The 16,203-nt window shown below is 40.3% G+C and overlaps 5 protein-coding genes and 1 long non-coding RNA gene across 6 annotated transcripts; 5 read left to right on the top strand and 1 right to left on the bottom strand.

Annotated features, from left to right (window-relative positions):
- Positions 1–245: 245 nt before the first annotated feature.
- On the top strand, positions 246–895 carry LOC145708624 (uncharacterized). Its single transcript, XM_081786316.1, has 3 exons — positions 246–352; positions 394–637; positions 683–895. Exons 1-3 carry the CDS (start codon positions 302–304, stop codon positions 805–807), a joined length of 420 nt encoding a protein of 139 aa, XP_081642442.1. The 5' UTR covers positions 246–301; the 3' UTR covers positions 808–895.
- Positions 895–1,917, top strand: LOC145709386 (uncharacterized). Its single transcript, XM_081787068.1, has 3 exons — positions 895–1,464; positions 1,560–1,678; positions 1,815–1,917. The coding sequence occupies exons 1-3, from the start codon at positions 910–912 to the stop codon at positions 1,915–1,917; spliced, it is 777 nt and encodes a 258-aa protein (XP_081643194.1). The 5' UTR covers positions 895–909.
- A 67-nt stretch (positions 1,918–1,984) lies between these two features.
- On the top strand, positions 1,985–3,661 carry LOC145708373 (uncharacterized). Its single transcript, XR_014134825.1, has 2 exons — positions 1,985–2,527; positions 2,653–3,661. It is a non-coding gene; the product is annotated as an uncharacterized LOC145708373 (long non-coding RNA).
- Positions 3,662–3,865: 204 nt separating this feature from the next.
- LOC145709759 (uncharacterized) lies at positions 3,866–4,906 on the top strand. The gene is made up of 4 exons (XM_081787460.1): positions 3,866–4,150; positions 4,194–4,296; positions 4,346–4,559; positions 4,605–4,906. Exons 2-4 carry the CDS (start codon positions 4,203–4,205, stop codon positions 4,774–4,776), a joined length of 480 nt encoding a protein of 159 aa, XP_081643586.1. The 5' UTR covers positions 3,866–4,150; positions 4,194–4,202; the 3' UTR covers positions 4,777–4,906.
- A 451-nt stretch (positions 4,907–5,357) lies between these two features.
- On the bottom strand, positions 5,358–6,998 carry LOC145709385 (uncharacterized). Its single transcript, XM_081787067.1, has 6 exons — positions 6,696–6,998; positions 6,424–6,615; positions 6,078–6,378; positions 5,836–6,035; positions 5,638–5,790; positions 5,358–5,597 (listed from the first exon to the last, which is right to left on the bottom strand). The coding sequence occupies exons 1-6, from the start codon at positions 6,975–6,977 to the stop codon at positions 5,358–5,360; spliced, it is 1,368 nt and encodes a 455-aa protein (XP_081643193.1). The 5' UTR covers positions 6,978–6,998.
- A 1,265-nt stretch (positions 6,999–8,263) lies between these two features.
- Positions 8,264–12,144, top strand: LOC145707465 (vitamin D3 receptor-like). The gene is given in 13 exon segments (XM_081784995.1): positions 8,264–8,326; positions 8,835–9,003; positions 9,579–9,647; positions 9,921–9,942; positions 9,945–10,023; positions 10,073–10,160; positions 10,205–10,274; positions 10,318–10,461; positions 10,804–11,018; positions 11,344–11,442; positions 11,484–11,708; positions 11,752–11,847; positions 12,004–12,144. Coding segments are annotated over 12 exon segments (1,227 nt in total). The 5' UTR covers positions 8,264–8,326; positions 8,835–8,913; the 3' UTR covers positions 12,034–12,144.
- The last annotated feature ends 4,059 nt before the right edge of the window (positions 12,145–16,203 follow it).

Here is a 16,203-nt window from a genome sequence, read left to right as displayed (position 1 = left end):
TTCAAAGGCAATTTTGACTTTTGATGACAAAAATGCAGTAGTGTTAGTATCAAAGAGAATGACGAAAAAAGCAAGTTGATATTTTGAACTTTCAAATGACAGACCAGGTCTCAGAAAGCAGGTTAATGACACTTCAAAAGCGCGATTTTACTATTTCTAGGACAAGACAGACAGTATACTGCGACGGACGTCTGTCTTCAGGTCAGCTGGAGTTATGATTTCCTCAGAACACCCATCACTGATACCGGCGATCGGTTACATTTACTTCCTGAATATTTTTTTCTGAGAAAAACGGAGTCAAATGGTAATTGAAGAGGAAAACGATGATTTGTCTAAGCAGCCGAGAATTCAGGTCTTTATCATTAATAACTTTTGTTTTTGATTTTAAATAAGTGTTTGGATTGCGACTGTATCGGAGTTCTTCGCCAAAAAGACGGAAAAACGTATCTTTTCTCCGAAGAAATTCTGACAACTCGAAACGTCCGAACGCGACAGCGCGATTTGAAAAAGACGAAAACTTGGAAAGAGAAAATAACTGCCGAACTGCAGCTAAGCAAGCATGGATTCGCCACGGATCCGCAAAAGTACACTTATCTAGCAGTTTTCGGCGTTTTTTGGACGACAGTCATTCTTATCCGTAATTTTTAATCATTTTTTAGTTTGATGGAAAGTATCTTTTTAGTGAACTTTCAGTCGTTGGAGAAATCCCGAGGCGTAAAGACTTTTCTGACTTCGGTTTGTCATCGAAACTATAAAAAGTGCGTTCGAATGGAGACGATGGGCGCTGGGCTCGAGAACATGTATTAAAACCTGAGTCAGGGTCCAGCCTTTTACTAGAGCTCATTCCGGACCCTGGCGTAGGTTTTAACACAGGTTGACGAGCCTAAAATAGACTACTGCGGCCATCTAATGAAACAATGCTACGAAACCCAAGAATTCATTCTTCCTGGGCCTATTTCAGCAATTGACAGAAGCGAAACTGCAAAACTAGAATTTTCAAACGAAGAGAACGAAGTGAATCTCGTCCGCTGCAAAAAGAAAAAGTTCTACGACCAAAAAATCTGCCGCCATCTTTGTTCCAAAACGCTGGTTTTGAAATCAACGAGGACTAACCCAATTTCGCCGTGTGAGTCGATTTGCTTCGAGCTGACAAGGGCGTTCGATTCGGCCGGAGAGGTTTGCCCTTTTCAGAAATATTGCAAAGGTGGATGTCCGTGTCCGTTTTACGAGTGCGAAAAAATGCACTCGCCGCAGAAAATGGTGCCTGCTTTTGACATTCAGAAATCGGAGACGATTAAAGTCGATGAATTGAGCAAAAAAGACGAGTATTTTGGAATGGAAGTAATCACTGGTCGCTGGCCAAGCCGTCCCTCTCAAATCAAAAAGTTTCCAATGGTTTTTTCGGATTTGAGCGAAAGCGGGAAAGAAAAAATGATAAACTTGACGGAGACTCTCTTTCCTTACGCAAGTTTTTTCAATATCTATTTTCTTAACAATCAAACATTCACTTTATATTCGGCTTATTTTCCTTTAAAAAAAAAAGATAAAAAACGCAAAAGTCAACTGGTGCAACTTTTCTCAATGGAAAACACTATCTTGTTGATGCAATTGGCAATCTTGTCGAAATTCAAGAGACAGCCAAATCCCCAGTTTTTATTCCAAATCGATCATATCAAATGTAAGTCTCCTTCAAGATCTCTTTCAAAAGGCGCTGTCCAAAAAGAGGGCCAATCTGCGCACGCGGGTTAACCCTAACCCTAACCATTGCCGTGGTCCTTGCCTTAGCCAAACCCTAACTTTATTGGTTCTTAAAGGAGGTTCTTTGTTTTTCATTTTGGGTCGTCGATTGGAACTCATTACATCGAAATCCGGCGAAAAGACGAAGACAAAAAGATTTTCCCTGTTGTCGTTGTTTGAAAAAGGTCAAAACAAAACATAGTTTTCAAAAAAAAAACCAAGAATGTTCTGATCCTTCAAAGCGCTCCAACTGAAAGATCAGAAAAGTGCTACTACTATGCGCCAGAATACAATTTGAATCGCTTCGAGGAGGCGCAAGGTTTCATTGCCAGCAACCATTTCAACGCCAAAACATCTTCCGTCAGCTTCAAAGGAGTGTTTTATTTGATGAGCATCAGAATGGGCGAGGAATGGATCAAGATCTCCTCCACAGTGGCTTTAAACAGGATCAGAAAGGACGAAGAACTGGAAAAAGGGTGGAGAAAGAACGAGATGGCGCTGCCGGCGGAAATGAGAGCGGGATTGAATTTTGATCCTGTTCATATTGTTCCTTTGAAAGGGGTCGAAAGTTGTAGAACTGTGATTTTTTGTCTGGAACCGACAAAAAAAATTCCACAAATTATGTGTGGGCGGCTGCTGATTGAAAATTTCCACGCAAAATTTGTTGAAATTTTTTTGTCGGTTCTAGAGTCAAAATTTTTTTGTGTCCGACCCTATTCTAGACACCTCCCCTTTTTAACTCCTCAAAGATTGACTTGGGTCGGCTGATGGTCATTTTAGTCACTCGAAGGCTCGGCTCGGCAACCTGTGTAAAAACCTGAGTAAGTTTCTCAAAAATGCCCTAATAAAAAGCCGCGAAGCCGTTTCAAGACCTTGACTCAGGTTTTCTGCTTATTTGCCGAGCCCAGCACAAAGCATAAGTCTTTCGAACACGCGATATTCCTTCTTGCTCGAAGCGGAAGGAAAGTTTTTGATTCTGGGCAGCGAGTGGATCGGATCTCTCGTTAAATACAAGCAAGAATCACGCTGCTATTCGAAACTCTATTCTGAGAATGATCTGAACTATACAGACATTCTCGGACGCAACAACGACGAATGCGAGTACTTTTGCAGCGGAGCAATTCAAAATGAAAGATTTTTCGTTCAAAATTACGTTTTCGACGCTGCTTTTGAAGTCAAACTCGATTTCGAGCGAATAGAAGTCGATTTCATCCAACAAAACGCGACGGAAAAAATGCCTGTCACAAGCAATCCCTTCTTTGCTTTCCACGACGATGTTTTTCCAGCTTTCTCTAAAAACGCAGTTTCCCAATCGCGATTCCCCAAGCCAGCCATCACTCTATTCGGACCAGTGAAAAAGACCATCATTCCGGACAATTTCTTCACTTTGCCGGAAGACTTTTTGCACATTTCTTCTTTCGAACTTGATTTCAATCGAACAACGAGTTTGAAATTTCAAATCAATGTTTTGAACACACTTGAGGAAGAAAAATCGGAAATGAAGATTCTTGAGTGTCAATTTTTCGATGAAACTATTTTCCTGAGCTTTGGAAAATTTGAAAATGGGTCGATTTGGCTCGATTCTGACTATTTTTCAGAGCAGTTCGTTCTCAATTTAAATATTTCTCAATTAGCCGATGTTGAGCTCAAGTTGAATTCAACACTCGCGCCCGAGGCAATTCTCGTAGAAATTCTAGAGGAACAGTTTTTTAACAATGCATTTGTCATTTTTGTATCGATGCTTAAAACCATGAAAGAATCCACAAAGAAAAATCAATGACTACAAAGCAGAAATGGATAAAGCATGGAACAAATGTCGCAAAAAATGGTGTCGTGAAAAAAGACGGTGTCGAAAGTGGTGCGACGACTTGAAGGGAATGAATCCCAGCAATTCTTCTAAAATTGAGATGACCGCTCTAGACGACTGGGCTCGGCTACCTGAGTCAGCCTCTGAAAAAGGCAAAATGAAAAGACGCGTGGCGGCTTTTTTCAAAACGGAGCCGCAATGTAGCTTCGCAAGTATGCTTTTTTTTAATCGGCATCCTTCGCGACTCCGTTTTGAAAAAAAAACCGGCTTTTCATTTTAGCTTTTTCAGAGGCTGACTCAGACTGCCGAGCCCAGCTAGAAGAAAAAAACGATGAAAGAGTGCGGGTTATTTTACACAGTGGCGCGGAAGTCAAGAACTTTATTTATTCAATCGAGGAAAATTCGAAACAAATTAACGCCCTTGACACCAATTTTCATGCCAGGAGACCTTTTGCTTTGAAACACGATGGCTCGATCGACAAACAAGTTTCCTTCTCCCCGCCGATCGGGTTTTCCGGCGACGTTTCTAGTTATGTTACTTTCTCGACATTCGCTTTGCTCAACGGCCAAGTTCACGTTTTCGGAGGCAACAGTGATGCCCACAAAGTAAAATAAAAGCAATAAAAAGCTGCTAATGCTATTTCGATAGATTTCACGGATGGAGGGATGCAGCTTCAAGGAATTGTCGGTGCGACTTTTGGGAGATTATGAATTCGCACACGCGAGTGTTTCTGTTGAACAAGGAAGCAAAGGTAAGTTCGGTTTAATGATTATACTATCATCATATTATTTTTATTGAAGTTTTGGTCTGTTTCGACAGAGAAACAAAGAAACGCTGCGAATTATTCGACGGATTGGAAACGAAGCCTCTGAACGCAACCAAGGTCGTTCACGCGGACGGAGGACTGGCTCTATACAATGGTAAAGCAATCGCTATCGCGGGATTGCGGTCTAACGGAGCTGTCGAGATTCTTTCTGAAAACGGGTGGACAAATTCACTTCCCGTTCATCCGCGGTGAGAGCAGAAGTTTTATTTTTTCTTTATAATCGCGAATTTTAGAGGAAATATTATTCGATTTTCTACAATCGGCTTCCCTTCAGGAAAGCTCTTGACGATCGGCGGGAACGACCATTGGGCCGCCAATTTGGACAGAATCTACCAACTTTTGAACGACGAATGGTCGATCGCTGGTTTTCTCTCTGAGGCAAGTTCTTTTGCTCGGCATTTTTAAAAGTGGCTTTTAAGCCTATGTTTGCTTCATCGGCGATTTTGGTGGAGAACAATATTTTTCTGTTTCCCAGCAATTTTGAACAAAGTTACAGCGACATTCCAGACTCTTTGGGCTTCGTCCACCAAATCAATTTAGAAAATGGTTTCTTCGTTTTTAATTAATAAGAGTAGTTTTATATGGACTCTTTTTTATCAGATCAATTTTCTAGTTTCATTACTGTTATAGTAATTGTAATGGTTTTATATTTTTTACAAATTTGGAACCAGAAATGAGACTCCGAAGAAAATCCCGTCTGGACTGATATTATCGCTCAAGTAGAAGGAGAAGGCGCCGCTCCAGTCGTTTTCCTCGCCCATGATAATTCCTGCAGCCTATAGTAGCGATAAAAGCATGTTTTTTTTTGTTACGAGATATATTTTTGATCAAAATTACTTGAAAAAATAAACAGTTTTATAATAAACTATTTATTTGTTCTACTGTATGCTAGATCTCAGGTGGACATGGTATCTTTTTTCTTTGTTTTAATAATTTTCGATCAACAAAAATACCACTCTTGTTTTGGCAAAAAAAATTATCTTTATTCAGAGTCTAAACAGAGAGGCAAAAATTAACGAGCATAAACTGACAGAGAAATCATTTTTTGTCCCCTTCGAGGTGCTTGAAACATCTTTCATCGAGCTGAGTAATTGGTGCAGTTGTTCAAAGATTTGGACGTTGTCTTCCTTGATTTCGGTTTCCGCATTTTCCAAATTTTGAAAGGGAACGGTTTCAAATATTGGCAATCGCTCGCTGATGTTCACTCTCAGCGAAGTTCCAACCACCTTAAAATCGTCAAACTTGAAATTTTGCTCTAGAACTCACCGTTCTGTGATTTTGATTATCGTATTCGCCAGAAACAAGGCTTCTTCTTCGCCTTTTTCTTCCAAGACCAGGGAGCGGCCCCGAAACCAACAAATCGGGCAGATCATCTGCGAAGCAAGTGCTAACGTCGATGTTGCAATCTGCCGAGTTCGCCTGAATTGAAACAATAAAACGAGAAAAGTGAATTGATGAATTTACCCCGCAAATGAAGATTTGACAGTTGATGTTGAGCGACGCTTCGTTTTCAAAAGTAAAAACTGGAAAGGAAACTGAATTGGGACGAGTAAAGCCGCTTGGAATTGTGAGAGAAGCACTTTCGGCCTGGTCGTTTAAGGTGACCCAGTCGTAGTTTGGACAGCCATTTGTTTGGTCGTCCAGAGCGCCAACAAGGAAGAAATCTAAAGGCGAAGTTAAAAATGAAAGATAAAATGTGTTATTACCAGCATTGGTGTCCGAAAACGCCCAGCACTTGTTGATGACGTAGTCAAAGTTCTGATCGAGATCGTCAAAGTCGAGTCCGATTTCGACGCGCTCACCAAGGCGGAACTCGTCGGCGGCGCCGGCAGGTCGGTTGATTACTTCTAACGCGACGAATTCGTGGAAAATGATCTCGTCTTCGATCTCGCCGATGATGCTCGTTTCGCTAGCGGTTTCAAGAGTGATAGAACTCGTGTGACCAAGAGTAGCAACTTTGCACGTGACCGAAAATGGACGGAAGAAGTTGAGGCCGGAAATGTCGGACTTGAATTGATTTTTTTAGGTTTTGGATAGGAGCGAAAAATAAACCTTGTATGAAATTTTGTTGGTGTAGTAAATCCAGCTTCCGAGAATTTGAATATTAGTATTGCATCTGTCGAATAAAACCAGCGCTTTTCTCGTGTCTGAATCAAAGTCTGCAAAGTCGCATCCAGTTTGGACAGCGCCGGAACCGTCCAACTCGCCAATGTAGAAATTCTCAGCTTTCAAGAAACTATACGTCTGAAAACACGATACATTTCAAAGCCAAATACAAGATCTTTTATTACAAGACTAAATAAAAATATTCAAAAAGAACTCACCCCGGAACATGTCTTATCCAGCGTCAGCTCGAAAAAGGTCTTTGAGCATTCGACAGTGAACATATCGCAGGTCTCCGTGCATCCATCGCCGCCGAAGCCCGGCTCAAAGCCGTTGCCGATCTCGCCTGCTGGGCAGATGCAGGTGTAGCCGTCGTAGACATCGCTCTGCTCGCAGGTAGCTGTGTCGACGCACAGATCGCTCCCGTCCGCGCATTCCGTCGTGACGCCCTGGACAGATCTCTGCAAAAATAAAAGAAAGAAAAATCGAAATTTCGAATTCATGTTTTTTTTTGAAATTTTGATTTTTCGGAATTTTCGAACTGATTTTTCGAGCTTTTTGAAATGTGTCGCTTAAATGAGCTGGAAGGAGCAGTAGAGCGCCGGGAACAAAGTAGTGTTCTAGTGTGATTGATAGAAGCGACATTGCTGTGATCAGCTGGCCGGAAATTTGGACACTTTCTAGAGCTGCCGACATTCCATCAAACCAAACAGTCTTTTCTCTAGTAGCTGAATTTTTGTTCTTGATACTTTTTGTTTTGGAACAAACACGGACTCTACTTCCGCGAAAGTTAAATTCTTTCACACTCTCAAAAAACTAAGGGTATTTTTAGACTCTAAAATTTAGAATCAAGACCTAACCGATGAGCTTTCTTCCACTGTACTTTTTATTTAACCTAACCGTAAACTTTGGCAATAAAGAACCTTTTTCTATTGCTTCAAACAACCTTCTTTGAAAGCATTATCGTAAAAAATCGACAATCTTGGGCCCGAAATGTTGATTTTCATTCGACCACCGAGGGGTGAACTCTTTGACATGTAATTACTGAACAAATTGAAAGGGAAGAAATTTTCGTCAAAATAGTTTCCGCGAATTAAGCTCTTCAAAATAATTGCGCCCCCTTTGAAAAAGGAAGGACTGAGCCTTGACCGAAAACACCAACATCGATCAAAATTGTGAAAATTGTCTCTGGAAACGCGCTCATCCGTGACTTCGCATGCTGGGAATTTTTTACTGTATTCCAGAGTTGTCGCCACTCTTCATTTGAGTCTGCCGTGAGCTGGGCTCGACAACCTGTGTAGAAAACCTGAGTCAGAGATGAAGCTTTGAACCGTCTTTGGCACAATTAAAACTCAGGGACCTGACTTAGGTTTTCTGCACAGTCCGCGGACAAAAGGACTGATGTTGACTGCTAAAAATTCTATGTTATTGGCTTCGTGCTAGGTCGTTGAGTGGGTCAGCAAGGTCACGCTCGACCTTTGTGTAACGTTCCTTAGTTGAATCCCTTAATCAGCACTATACGTGACGAGCGCGGCGCTTCCCTAGAGCATTCGCTTACATAACTCCTGCGCAACCATGTTCCAAAACTCGCCAAATCGCCAATTAATCCCAAAGTCGCCGTTTCTCCCCGGGTCAATCGGTGCAAAACTGACCTTGGCAATGCTGGGATCGGCGAGCTCTGACCTCGGGGTCTTCAGAAAAGCAGAAGAATAAGAAAACTCGTCTAGAGGTCGATCGAGTTCATGCTTGCGACGTGGGCGCTCCACGGTCAATCGTTCATCTATTTAGTCGCCAGATACTACCTTCCTCAGAACAGAAAATTTAAGAGACCCGGTTACGATTCGCCCAAAAGGTACATTCATTAAAATTACCATTTTTTCCTTTCTTCAATCGAATTTTTATCGACCGAATTGACCTTCCGCCCGACCGACTTTCAACGATCAATATCTTAATTTTACGATAAGGGTTTCCCTTCGATAATTAAAAATTTCCACTTTCATACTTGATAGTACATTTTTATTTCACTCATTGTTTAAATTTTATGAAATCAAAAGAAAAGTATGAAAATAAAAATTTTAATTATCGATGGGAGAGCCTTAATTGCCAATTAAAGATACTGATCGTTTTTCAGTCGCTAGTAGATTTCTGGGCTATAAATCTTGATGAATTTTTATTGAAAAGATCATTTTTATCATTATAAATTCGTTGTTAATTTGTCAACAAGTTGATTTTTCATTGAATTCTACGAAACTCATCGTTTTTTGGAGAAATTTCGTTTTGCGAGAATGCTATTTTTGCAGGTGCAAAGGAAGTTCGCGCTTCGACCCGATTCCATTCCAGACATTGAAATGAGTTTTTAGCGGCGAAAATATCCAAAAAGAAAAAAGAGAATTACTCCGAGAAAATTCCTCCGAAAAGGCAGAATCGTCGACGAAAGAAATGGATCACGCGTTGATGCCGCCGCAGCTGGCCAGTTTGGCCCCGCATCAGAAGCTTCAGCCAAAAGTCGACTCTGATATCGACGAAAAGGTGGGTTTTTGGTGGAAAAGGGTAGCGGTGCTCAGCAGCCTGTGTAGAAAACCTGAGTCAGGATCCTGAAAGAGAGCTCTTTAAAAAAGCTTTTTTCAGAGCCCTGACTCAGGTTTTCTACACAGGTTGTGGAGCCAAAGCCTCAAATTACTGAAGAACTTCTCAATTGAATTATTAAATAGAAAAGAATAGAAAGGATTAATAAATCTACTTAATTAAATTATGCTCAACTTATGCCACCAGTACTTAGCGTCAAAAAGAACAAAGCCGAGCACATAGTCCCAAGGGGGGATGGCTGCGTGTATCACGGCCGAACCCTTTTCAACCCAATTAGCCGCCATTCTGTTTCGTTCCCACGGGAATCAGCGGGAAAAAAAGCGGAAGTTTTCAGCTCGCTGCATTACAAGAAGGCCTTGATCTTGACTCGAGCACTGAAGTTTTCATAGAAACATCCTTCCAAGTTACTGATTTTCAATTAACCCGACCCGACCCCCAAAAAAGAAAAAGGGTGCTCGGCGGCGACCCTGAGCTTAGCGGACGGAGATAAACTCATTTTACCTCTTTTTCTTTTTCAGATTTGCGTTGTTTGCGAAGATTTCGCAACAGGCTACCACTTCAACGCCATGACTTGTGAAGGTTGCAAGGTAAGCAAGGCTGAATTTTATAAAAGCAATTTTTTTATCATCAAAAAGAAATTTGGCCCAAAATTTAGTAGAAAAAATGAAATCACCAAAAAAAAGTTGTAAAATCTAATTTTTGAAAACGCGAACGTGACTTTTCTCTTGACATTTAACCAAAACGCTGACTGCGCCGAAATCAAAAAAAGAACAACAGTTCTAGTTTGAACCTGCCAGACGGTTCGTTCGTCGCCACCGCCCCTGGTTCTATTCTAGCGCGGCGATTCAACTCGTTTTCAGGGCTTTTTCCGGCGCACGGTAAAAACAACAAGAACTTCCTCTGCGCCTACTCCAAGAATTGCGCTGTAACTCGCCAGAATCGACGCCAGTGCCAGGCCTGCAGGTTTAATCCGAAACTTGAATAAATTGACATCTAATTTCCTTCATTTTAGATTCCAAAAATGCTTGACAAAAGGGATGAAACGAGACTGTATTCTTTCGGATTTGGAGCTCAACAAAAAGCGCAAAATCATCCAAAAGGTAACTTGCTTTCTTCTTGAAAATTAATAAGAAAATATAACTAGAATCGAATAAAACGAATTCTCAACGAAAATCCTGACATCCCACAAGTCGAGCAAGAAAAAATCAGCAAGGGTAATAATGACGAAAGTTGAAGAGAATTGATGATAAATTCTAGTCGTGGCTGCGTACGACCTGGTTCAAAAGCAGTGCGCGGGAAGCCAGAGCTTTCGGAATTGCGAAGACATGCCCAACTGGCAGCGAACTGGGTTCAGAAGCGATGTCCACAACATGATTTACTCGATCGAGAAGCGACTTTTAGGTTTGTCAAATGTCGTTGACAAATAAATGCCTCAAATTTTGCTTAAAATTAAAAACCTTAATTTTGTCGCCGTTTCTTGCCGGCTCATGAAACCTCCCCCGTATTTTCGAACCCCAAATTCATAATTACAACTCCAATTGATAGTTCTATTGAAAAAAATGATAACTTATGAAGCGTAAAATTGGATTTCAAAACCTCTCTTTTTAGTCTTTTTCAATTTTCGAATTGCTCAATATTGAAAATACAAAATGAAATTGAAAAAAGGTTAATCGGGTGCTTGTTCTTTTTTGAGAAAGTGTTTTTGACATTTCGAAATATTTTCGTAATTACTCTTTTTTTCAGGCCTTCACGTGGTGCGAATCGAGGACCCGAGAACCGGCGAGAACGAAAGCATCACGATCAACATCAATTATTTGAAACACATGTCGGACGTGATGAACTCGGGACTGCTCCAGCTGATCAACTTTTCAAAGCAGATTCCGGAGTTCGCCCAGCTCGAGCAAAACGACCAAGTCGAGCTTATCAGAGCTGGAACTCGCGAAATCGTCATTTTACAGGTGAATATTTTCTTGTAGAATTTTCGGCTTTCGTTTGTGCTGCAAATTTTCTGAGCTAAGTTAGGTGAGCGAGCTGAGCTCAATGATTTAAAAAAAAAATGAGCTCAGCTTGGCTCAGCTCCAAAAGAGGTCGCCTAAGCTCAGCTAAGCTTTTTTCAGAATAGGCTCAGTTAATCCCAGCTCAGCTCCTGTTAAGCTCAGCCAGAGGAGCTCCATAATTTACAGGATGAAGCTAGCTTAGCTCAGCTCAGTTTCAACTTAGCTCAGCAAGCTCAGCTCAACATAAAATTTGATGAAAACTGAGCCTTCGATAATTTCTTTTTAGGCTGCGACGTATTTCGACCTGCAAAAACGAGCGTTTGTAAATTACGATTCGCAAATGGAATACACTTTCGACATTCTCCTCGATATCGGGCTCAAAGAGGTAAGCAAAGCAGCGAAATTTCCGGTCACAAGAATTTTTAGCTTTTCATCGAGCGACTTTCCGACTTCCTGGTGAAATTTACGCAAATCGATCTTTCGAAAGAAGAGTTTCTTTTGACGCTTATTCTGGTTCTGTTTTCTCCGGATCGGGCTGGGCTCCAGAACCCGACGCTGATCGGAACGATTCAAGACTCCTATGCCGAGCTTCTAGAGCGGCTGATGATATCGCCGCGGACCAAGGCGAAATACGGAAAGAACAGATTCTCGGTAAAGAAAAAATCGTTCAATGGGGATTAATGAATTATTTCAGGACATAATTTCGCTGCAATTGAGTCTCCGCTTCTTGTCGTTTATGACACTGCCACTCGGAAAAGCATTTCATGACCAGTTGGCGAGCGATGTCTTGGTAAGCAAAAAATATTAACAAATAATTAGCAGATTTAATTTTTGATACATACGCTATCTAGCGGCGAGGCAAAAGAGCGCCACCACTTTGATTTTGCGCCTTTTGATTGGCCGAGCTTGAAAATGGCTTTTTCTGAAATTAACCGCTTTATTTTAGCCCCCACTATTGAAAGAAATGCTTGCCTAAACAACACAAAGGATCACATGTTCAAGATTTGCTGCATTCTCCATTTTACTGTTGTCCAAAAAAGAATCATTCTTCTGTGCAAGGTGCATAAATAGTATTCAAACGATTCAAACGTCGAATAAAAAAAAAACAAAAAAAATATTATCGATATTACTAATTCTGCTGTAACCTGAAAATATCAGCAAGGGCAACAAGGGCATCAATGTTATTAATTATGTTGTAAATTATTACTTGTGAATCACAAGATAGTATGAAAATTCGTGGAAAAAGCTTTTTTTAGCTACTGTGATCGCGTATTTTTAAATGCAGTAATCAGCTGGAACTTCGAAAAGAACAGGGTTCAAACTGTAAACACCGTATTCTATGACTTGTTGGTTGACCAATTGATCTCCTTCGAAATCGAGGCGTTCAATTGCGTGAGGACTTTCGCGGCCAGAGACGATGAAAATTGAGTTTCTGATCATAATTGTCGATCCATATCCATCAGCCTTAATTGAAACAAGATTCATATTTAGATTTGTATGTCCTTAAAAATTACGTATTGAAGATTGCCAATTTTCTTCCAAACGTCGTCTTGTAGAATCCAAATTGGTGAATAGCAACGGGTGTATTTATAGACTCCTCCGGCGAGCAAAAGACTTCCACTTGGAAGGCCTATCAAAAAATGATACGCCACAAAACTAAAAATAATTCTCAAAAAAAAAATTTTTTGCTTTTCAAATACCTTTCGGTAGGGAAATCGGTTAAAGTAACCCAACCAGATGAAGAAAGAGTCTCAACCTTGTTCTGCTCGCCCGAGAAGGAGAAACTTCCAACAGTAGTCGGGTTTCCTTTATAGTGGGCGAGTTTACCAGCCCAATGTCGAAACTTAGACGGAAAAGTTTCAACTGAAGATTCTCCATCGTAGACTTCGCATGTTTTGTAATCAGACAGAGCAAAGCAAATCAGTACTTTTTCTCCGTCCTTAATCGAGAGTGCAGCAGAAAGGACCCCAAATTCGTTAATTAATCGTGTCCGTTCTTCTTTCCATTCGCAGCCGACCAATTTGGCGATCTTAATAACGTATTTTCGTCAAATAACAAACTTGCTACTTACTTTTCTTTCATTCCAGTATCCACCGAAAATAAAGAGCTCGTTTTTTAGAAGAGCATGAGGGGACGCTTTAAGATATTCATTCAATTCTCCGCGCCCCTTCCTCGGTGCCGAGATTGTTTCTGCCGTTTTTGTTGATCCATCATAGGAAATCGAAAATGCATACTCTAGGTTTTTGCCCATGATTAAGAGTTTTTTCTCAAAAGTGTAAATAAAGCTTTTCAGTCTAGTCCAGCGGTCAATTTTGATAATCCTGATAGTTTTACTTTTGATATTTTCAAGGCCGATCATGCGTATTTTTGAAAGTCTTTTCTTGTTCTTTTTGAAGTTCTTGTATCAGTTAAATTTCATGGAAATGACTTTGTGGATTTAGCGACTCTATCATCCCTGTATGGGTTCATACATGCCGATGATAGCAGACTCAAATCCGGTGTTACGCCGCCACTACAAGTCTCGTAAATTGTGATTGGCTAGTGGCGAAAGATTGTCGCCAGGGGGTGGCGCCAGGTTGTCGCCAGGTTGTCGCCAGGCAGTATTTTTATCCAGGGTAAAGGCCTGCTATCACCGGTATAGTATTATATGTATGTGATTTTCGGGGTCGGCTCAAATTGATAAAATATTGCAATCAATTATTTAATTTTCCTCGACAATATTTCCTGAAATTTGATTGGCTACCGAGAGAAGGGGGACATCTGGGATGTCTAAAATTTGATGAAAATTTTGGTCAAATTGTAGTTTTTATTCCGTCAATTCTTGCCTCCTCCCGCTCTGAGTGGCTCAATCAACCGGAAAAAATTCCATGTTTAACTGTTCCTCGGAAACTTGTAGAAAATACGTTTCGTTTGATGGGAATGAGTAAAAATCAAACCCTAAGTGTGTTAGCTTGTCACAATTCAAGCGTAAAATAGATCGTCCATCGAAGTAATCAGAATCAATCCAAAGAGAGCCATTTTTAAAATTTCCGAAGCTCAAGAGGCTTGTTTCATCATAAAAAACAAATTCGAGAATTTTAGTATCTTTCAAGATGCGTGATTTCGTTCGGAAATCGATTTCGAATTTGAATTTGTCAATTTCGTTGAAATCCATTGCGAGAGTCGAAATATGATTTAATTCTTTAAGCGAGGAAAAGTAATTGCGTGGAATGATTGTTTTGAGTAACTTGCTCGTCTTGCTGTAAGGAAATTTTATCTGGGCGGCGGCATTCTTCGCAAAAGCAGGAAAAACATCGTCGTGAAAAGCGAAAAAGGGATTACTTGTCACGTGCATCTTCTTTGACGCTTCGAGTTGAACAAATTCGAGATCGACTATTTCTTTTTAGCGGATTGTGACTGATTCAAGTTAATTAGATCTTTTCTTGAATTTAATGATTTAATAAATCCTTTCCGAAATTGAATTTGATTTCGAAGAAAGAATCGAAAACAAAGTTTTGAATAAGGATCCTTTCGTCGCTGACGATTCCTTGACCAAAATATTCACATTCATCCTTGTTGTAACCTTCAAGATCTGTGTAATTGGGATCGTCTTGAGCAAACATGTTGGAATAACAGACATGATGTTTATCGTATTTTACAAGAGAACCGATCCACTCGCGACCCAGAGTCAGAAATTTTCCCTCGACCTCAAGTAACACTGAGTAGAGTGTATTTGAGAGTTCTATTTTTCTTGACACGAGTATCAGCAAAAGCCTCCCTAAATGGATCTTTCTTGAGTTAAAATGAAGTCTTTAAATATGTAACGTATAATATGATCAATAATAAACTTCAACACATTCCAGTGGAACGACATGCACCAGATCCAGGTCTCTGATTTCTATGGGCACCCTAAAGTCGCTTTTTCTCCATCCTTTTTCCAATTCTTCCTCCTTCCTGATCCTGTTCAAGGCCCGAGTCGTCGATAGCTTGATATAATGATCTCCTAGCCTCACGCTCATTAAATAGAATACTCCCTTGAAGCTGGTTGAAGACACTTTTGCGTTGAAGTGGTTGCTGGCGATGTAGCCTTGGGCTTCTTCAAAACGGTTCAAATTGTAGTCAGGGGCGTAGTAGTAGCATTTTTCATCTCTTCCAGTTGGGCGGCTTTGACTGGTCATAAATTTTTTTAAGAACTGTCAGTTTCAGTCTGTAAGAGAGTGTAAAAGGTGTTTGAAAGAAGGTTATCTTTCTGACCATTTTCAGATGACGACAACTGGAAAAACTTTTGTGTCCTTTTCTTTTGTGCGAATTTCAATTTGATGCGTTCCAATCGAAGAACCAAAATGGAAGACGAAGAAGCCACTATTCAAGAAGAATTTCTTATTCAGACTCGAGCAAAGGAAAGTACGAAAGAATATGAGCTTACATTTTTTTGTGTCTATTTGGAATAAAAATTGAAGAATCGCCACTTTCCTTCACTATCATCAGATTTCCAATAGCATCGACCAGATAATGTTCCCCATTGAGAAAAGTAGCACCGATTGACTTTCGTTGTTTTACTAATTTTTTGTTATTATTTTGTTAATTTAATCAATCGAAAACATTCATGAGGAAAAAGTTTCTCCGCTAGAGTTGCATTCATCAAATTAATAGAACTTGATCCGTTTTGTGCTCGAAGATCGGTAAAGCGGATCGGATATTTTTATACTCAGGTATAGTTTCGGACATATTGAATCTTTTCAAGTTGACGTAGTGACTCTCGATTCTCTTCGTGATTAATTTGAGGGAAAGATCATCAGCTTTTGGGACTCGAAGGGTTGACGAAGCGGTACCCAAGAAAATATAGATTTAGCAAAGAATCTCAACCTTCCTTCAATAATTTCTTCTTTCTTTAAATCAAAGACAGGAACAAGCGTTTGCACATTCTCAATTTTTTCACACTGATAAAAAGGACAAGGACATCCTTTTTTGCAATATTTTTCAAGCGGGCAAACTTCTCCGGCAAAGTCATGTGATCTAGTCAGTTCAAAGCAAATTCGATCACAAGGTGGAAAAGCATTATTGATTGTTGATTCCAAGACGAGAGTTTGAGAACAAAGATGGCGGCAGATATACCGGTCTTTGATGCGTTTTTTAGGAAATCAAGAATTCTGATTTTGATTATTTA

Source organism: Oikopleura dioica, chromosome XSR, assembly GCF_907165135.1.
Source record: "Oikopleura dioica chromosome XSR, OKI2018_I68_1.0, whole genome shotgun sequence".
Lineage (NCBI taxonomy): Eukaryota > Metazoa > Chordata > Appendicularia > Copelata > Oikopleuridae > Oikopleura > Oikopleura dioica.
The sequence above is the reverse complement of the archived record's forward strand: the minus strand, read 5'-3'. Positions and strand labels throughout refer to the sequence as shown.